Here is a 6,946-nt window from a genome sequence, read left to right on the forward strand (position 1 = left end):
GTAAAGCTGATCTTCAATATATCTGATAGTTTGACAACTAGGTTCAACACCTGGTCATGTGGTAACCAGCCGTACGTCTGTGGCCTACCTGGCTGATCTCTGTTCCAGTTGGTGTAAGAAACTTCATCTCCGCTAAGCCAGTGGAAGGAGCCGCCGCTGCCCTGATTACGGAGGCCGATCCAGAAGGAATCTCCAGAGCGGCCGAACACCAGGCTGTTGGCGAAGGCCTGCTCGAACCTTTAAAGACAAAACAGAGGTTTTTGGGGGAGGCAGCATTGACAGAACACGCTGCGATTTCCTTCAATCATTTCGAGGTACTGTGCGTGTGCTGTATCCACCTATTAGTGATGGTAACAAGGGCGGCGCTTTGGTCCTCACAGGCCTTTTTGGCTTCATCGAAAGTGAAAAGATCTTCGCCCACCCAGTAACAAGCTGGACTGTGCCACTTCCAGCCCTGAGAGGAGAGCAGAGGAGTTTAGTGAGAAGTGGAAAGTAGAGTGAACAAAAATATACATGCAGCATTTAATATTTTATTTAGCTCCATCCTTTCTGTTTATCATAGAGGAACAAGCATTTGCGGTTCCAATACACGGCATCTATGCAACAGAACGGATGTCATGAAACAAGCAAGTTCACTTAGAGTCAGAAAAGGAGACCACCAGAAAAGAAGTATCGACAAAAAAATGCAACCAGTCAAATAGCGACAAGGCTGTGCAACTCAAAAAAAACACCAAAAACAGTCCAAGTCCAGATATGACTGTGCATCAAAGTACTCGTAAAGACAAAAAAATCATGCCGAATTTTTCAAAAAATGTTTTGTAAATGTAAGGATATGCCTAAATATCAAGTGAGTCAGACTCATGACTCATGAAAAACATCACTTAAATGTCAAATGATTCAACAGGGAATCACCTTTCAATAGCTGCATTACTTCTAAGTTGAACACTACAGTATTTCCTCTTATGGATGATTAAAAAAAACTAATTCTTGATAAAGACTCAATTGAAAATGAAGTAGAAAAAGTGAATCTCACTGTGATTTCTAATAAGCCTGATTGTGTGAATATGGTGGGAAAAAGTGAACTTTGGCTGTGTCTATCTGCATGTCTTCATCATGGCTCCACATGGACAAGAAGCAGAAAAATCTGGTTGTGAGATTGCACAAAGATGGAAAAGGATGCAGAAAACTCAAACTCAGTTGAAGCACAGCAGTAATCAGGAGGTATAGAAGGAGTCATAGCACCACTAATCAGAGCTGCAGTGGTCGCCGTCCTGAAATGACTCCACAGACAGTCAACTACTTTCACAATGTAGCTCTAAACCAGTCGGGCAAATGCTTCAGACTTGGTACAGGGGTTATCAATGGAAATCAGAGTTTCTGTGACAGCTCAGACAGTGCAAATGGCAACGTACAATGTCAACCCTTATGGGTGGTGCTCTCGAAAAAAAAAACTTCCAGTTTGGTACAAAACTGCATCATGAAACTTGCTAAATTACATGACAAAAAGCCTGGTGAACATTTGGGAGCGCATTCTGTGGTCAGCACAACTAAGATAAATTTGTTCAGCTCAGACGGAGTCCAACATTTTTGGTGCGATCCTGCCCAGGACCACCACAGTGAAGGCAAAGTCCCGACAGTGAAGCTCGGAAATTTATAGACGCACCACGAAAGCCTGTATTTAAACCAAAATACTGGCTGACAAGATGATTTCCAGTCTGCAGAAACTTGAAGAAGAGGAATATTACAGCATGAGAACTATCCAGAGCACAAAATTTGTAAAGGCGTTTGTAAAGAAGAAAAAAGTGGAAATTACAATCCTGAGGAGTGTGTCATTTGACTTGAATTTGACAGCGTGCTATTTGTACAATTCTGAAATAGGCATTTAAATGTGTTTCAGTAGCACCACTTACTTGGGTTAACATGTATAAGAACGACGTCAAGGTAAAGACCAAAACCTGACCGACAATATCAAACCTTTTATGGCTATAAAATCAGAACTGGTGTCTCTTTTCTTTGATGAAACACATCTAAATTATAGTATTATTTACAGTTAAGACAGTTCACTTCTAAAAGCTGTCAGTATCTCAATTGCAGAGTGAAAAGAACAAGTCCAGGCATACACAAATAACTTTTCCCTGGCTTGACTCCCTGCTGCCAGCTCATGCGCTGTAGACGTGTACAGACGTAGAAGGCAGCCAGCGCTCAGAAGGGGTGAGATTTTGCATGAGAATGACAGTGAGAATCGGGGCCATGTACAGTTTCGTGCGAATAAACCCGACCTCGGGCTTTTTTTTTTTTTTTTTTTTTTGCACAACCACGTCTGGCATCTGGACAGAAACCTCAAAGATTACAGCTGCTCCAGAGGCTTGATCTGTTGAAACTCACAACTCCCTGACACCCTTTCCTGGCCTTCCCGTACAGTCAAAACATCACCAAAACACAGACTGCATGTTCCCCGTCATGCTACACGCAACATGCGGCAGCTGGCACGCACTAGCAGTCATGTCATTTACAGGTTTTCTTTCCCCCTCTTCAGAACAATCCAAACATTATTTTCAACCACATGGCTTCCATCATTTGAAAACAAGCAGTATGTGGAATATTTGTGGGTGGGAATCGTCTCACTGCTTTGACTTTATCATACAAAACCACTGACATGTTGGCCTGAGCGTCTCTGGGGACATAAGTAGCAAAACATCCAGATCTCTCCTATATGGAAATCACAAATAGGAAAAGTTTCAAAGAGAATATTATAAGTTGCCGCTGTTGTTCAGCTCCGGTTTTGGTCTCTACCAGCTCCTGAGGGGAATATCTGGCTCCTCAGCTGATAAATGCTCTCCAAAGTTCACCAGCTCGTCGCTAACTGTGTCTGTCTGCCGGTTTGTGCAGAAGAGAGTTTTTTTTTTGTGGAGGACAAATCCATGAGGGCAGCGAGAGTGAACTAAGAGTTTCAGGCTGCTAAAAAGTGAGCAGAAACTTGCTGGAAAAAGCTGTAACGCTAAGGGAAGCTGTAGATGTGAGTGACTTGTGGTTTCCGGTGACTTTCTGCAACTTTTGGGATCTGGTAGTTGCGTCTTTTGAATTTGTTTAGGCTTTTGATGCAGTCAGTTGTGTTGGTCAATGCTGGCATCCAGGCGGTACTGTGCTGTTGGGTCATTCCACCTCAAATCATCACTTTTTCACAAGAACTTCTACTCCACCACCTCTGATTTGCCTGAAAATCTTCAAGATTTTTGCGAAATTTTAGCTTGTAATATTAAAAACCTTTTGAGATAACATTCTTATGCCAATTTCTCCACTTCAGCAGGTTTTTTCGCACATTCAAATTTGGATTCAGTGCTTAAATGACAATTTCTTAAACTACTACAGATAAAAGCCTGGATTCTGCACAGTTATTTCTCATCTGGAATATCTGACAAGTACTTCAAACAGACTCTGATTATGGATGAGGGAAATTATATTGAAATATCTTTTGCTTTTGTGGTACAGCTTATCATATCTGTTCAATCGGTTCTGAAAGCTCAACAGAAATGTTGAATTCTTGTGACCAAGTATTTGATATTAAAAAGTATTCTATATGTTTTATTTTGTGTAGCTACATGGTGCAGAAAATATCACTCCTTGACCCCGGCATTATTTATTTATTTTTTGTTAATATGGACTCAAAGATGGGATTTTTCATAATGCCTTCTTTTTCATTTTTCAACCTATATTTACAGATTATTCGATCTACTTTTTTAATATTGCAGATTATAAATCAATGACATGATAAGAAATAACGGTGAATATTTANGTAAAGCTGATCTTCAATATATCTGATAGTTTGACAACTAGGTTCAACACCTGGTCATGTGGTAACCAGCCGTACGTCTGTGGCCTACCTGGCTGATCTCTGTTCCAGTTGGTGTAAGAAACTTCATCTCCGCTAAGCCAGTGGAAGGAGCCGCCGCTGCCCTGATTACGGAGGCCGATCCAGAAGGAATCTCCAGAGCGGCCGAACACCAGGCTGTTGGCGAAGGCCTGCTCGAACCTTTAAAGACAAAACAGAGGTTTTTGGGGGAGGCAGCATTGACAGAACACGCTGCGATTTCCTTCAATCATTTCGAGGTACTGTGCGTGTGCTGTATCCACCTATTAGTGATGGTAACAAGGGCGGCGCTTTGGTCCTCACAGGCCTTTTTGGCTTCATCGAAAGTGAAAAGATCTTCGCCCACCCAGTAACAAGCTGGACTGTGCCACTTCCAGCCCTGAGAGGAGAGCAGAGGAGTTTAGTGAGAAGTGGAAAGTAGAGTGAACAAAAATATACATGCAGCATTTAATATTTTATTTAGCTCCATCCTTTCTGTTTATCATAGAGGAACAAGCATTTGCGGTTCCAATACACGGCATCTATGCAACAGAACGGATGTCATGAAACAAGCAAGTTCACTTAGAGTCAGAAAAGGAGACCACCAGAAAAGAAGTATCGACAAAAAAATGCAACCAGTCAAATAGCGACAAGGCTGTGCAACTCAAAAAAAACACCAAAAACAGTCCAAGTCCAGATATGACTGTGCATCAAAGCACATAAGGAAAAAAAATCATGCAGAATTTTTCAAAAAAATGTTTTGTAAATGTAAGGATATGCCTAAATATCAAGTGAGTCAGACTCATGAGTCACGAACAACATCACTTAAATGTCAAATGATTCAACAGGGAATCACCTTTCAATAGCTGCATTACTTACTACACTACAGTATTTCCTCTTATGGAAGATTAAAAAAAAACTAATTCTTGATAAAGACTCAATTGAAAATGAAGTAGAAAAAGTGAATCTCACTGTGATTTCTAATAAGCCTGATTGTGTGAATATGGTGGGAAAAAGTGAACTTTGGCTGTGTCTATCTGCATGTCTTCATCATGGCTCCACATGGACAAGAAGCAGAAAAATCTGGTTGTGAGATTGCACAAAGATGGAAAAGGATGCAGAAAACTCAAACTCAGTTGAAGCACAGCAGTAATCAGGAGGTATAGAAGGAGTCATAGCACCACTAATCAGAGCTGCAGTGGTCGCCGTCCTGAAATGACTCCACAGACAGTCAACTACTTTCACAATGTAGCTCTAAACCAGTCGGGCAAATGCTTCAGACTTGGTACAGGGGTTATCAATGGAAATCAGAGTTTCTGTGACAGCTCAGACAGTGCAAATGGCAACGTACAATGTCAACCCTTATGGGTGGTGCTCTCGAAAAAAAAAACTTCCAGTTTGGTACAAAACTGCATCATGAAACTTGCTAAATTACATGACAAAAAGCCTGGTGAACATTTGGGAGCGCATTCTGTGGTCAGCACAACTAAGATAAATTTGTTCAGCTCAGACGGAGTCCAACATTTTTGGTGCGATCCTGCCCAGGACCACCACAGTGAAGGCAAAGTCCTGACAGTGAAGCTCGGAAATTTATAGACGCACCATGAAAGCCTGTATTTAAACCAAAATACTGGCTGACAAGATGATTTCCAGTCTGCAGAAATTTGAAGAAGAGGAATATTACAGCATGAGAACTATCCAGAGCACAAAATCACACAGGCGTTTGTAAAGAAGAAAAAAGTGGAAATTACAATCCTGAGGAGTGTGTCATTTGACTTGAATTTGACAGCGTGCTATTTGTACAATTCTGAAATAGGCATTTAAATGTGTTTCAGTAGCACCACTTACTTGGGTTAACATGTATAAGAACGACGTCAAGGTAAAGACCAAAACCTGACCGACAATATCAAACCTTTTATGGCTATAAAATCAGAACTGGTGTCTCTTTTCTTTGATGAAACACATCTAAATTATAGTATTATTTACAGTTAAGACAGTTCACTTCTAAAAGCTGTCAGTATCTCAATTGCAGAGTGAAAAGAACAAGTCCAGGCATACACAAATAACTTTTCCCTGGCTTGACTCCCTGCTGCCAGCTCATGCGCTGTAGACGTGTACAGACGTAGAAGGCAGCCAGCGCTCAGAAGGGGTGAGATTTTGCATGAGAATGACAGTGAGAATCGGGGCCATGTACAGTTTCGTGCGAATAAACCCGACCTCGGGCTTTTTTTTTTTTTTTTTTTTTTGCACAACCACGTCTGGCATCTGGACAGAAACCTCAAAGATTACAGCTGCTCCAGAGGCTTGATCTGTTGAAACTCACAACTCCCTGACACCCTTTCCTGGCCTTCCCGTACAGTCAAAACATCACCAAAACACAGACTGCATGTTCCCCGTCATGCTACACGCAACATGCGGCAGCTGGCACGCACTAGCAGTCATGTCATTTACAGGTTTTCTTTCCCCCTCTTCAGAACAATCCAAACATTATTTTCAACCACATGGCTTCCATCATTTGAAAACAAGCAGTATGTGGAATATTTGTGGGTGGGAATCGTCTCACTGCTTTGACTTTATCATACAAAACCACTGACATGTTGGCCTGAGCGTCTCTGGGGACATAAGTAGCAAAACATCCAGATCTCTCCTATATGGAAATCACAAATAGGAAAAGTTTCAAAGAGAATATTATAAGTTGCCGCTGTTGTTCAGCTCCGGTTTTGGTCTCTACCAGCTCCTGAGGGGAATATCTGGCTCCTCAGCTGATAAATGCTCTCCAAAGTTCACCAGCTCGTCGCTAACTGTGTCTGTCTGCCGGTTTGTGCAGAAGAGAGTTTTTTTTTTGTGGAGGACAAATCCATGAGGGCAGCGAGAGTGAACTAAGAGTTTCAGGCTGCTAAAAAGTGAGCAGAAACTTGCTGGAAAAAGCTGTAACGCTAAGGGAAGCTGTAGATGTGAGTGACTTGTGGTTTCCGGTGACTTTCTGCAACTTTTGGGATCTGGTAGTTGCGTCTTTTGAATTTGTTTAGGCTTTTGATGCAGTCAGTTGTGTTGGTCAATGCTGGCATCCAGGCGGTACTGTGCTGTTGGGTCATTCCA

The 6,946-nt window shown here is 41.8% G+C and overlaps 1 protein-coding gene across 1 annotated transcript in view; it reads right to left on the bottom strand.

Annotated features, from left to right (window-relative positions):
• Nucleotides 1–2,658, bottom strand: part of LOC103375730 (C-type mannose receptor 2-like) — a gene marked incomplete at its 3' end in the record, with an annotated part of 5,317 nt that extends 2,659 nt beyond the window's left edge. Inside the window, exons 1-3 of the mRNA XM_008306045.1 lie at nt 2,626–2,658; nt 339–454; nt 89–237 (exon numbers count right to left, since the gene is read on the bottom strand). Coding sequence (XP_008304267.1) covers nt 89–237; nt 339–454; nt 2,626–2,658 — 298 coding nt within the window. The remainder of the gene's footprint in view (nt 1–88; nt 238–338; nt 455–2,625) is intronic.
• Between the last annotated feature and the right edge of the window lie 4,288 nt (nt 2,659–6,946).

Source organism: Stegastes partitus, unplaced genomic scaffold (genome assembly GCF_000690725.1).
Source record: "Stegastes partitus isolate 25-593 unplaced genomic scaffold, Stegastes_partitus-1.0.2 Scaffold2826, whole genome shotgun sequence".
NCBI lineage: Eukaryota > Metazoa > Chordata > Actinopteri > Pomacentridae > Stegastes > Stegastes partitus.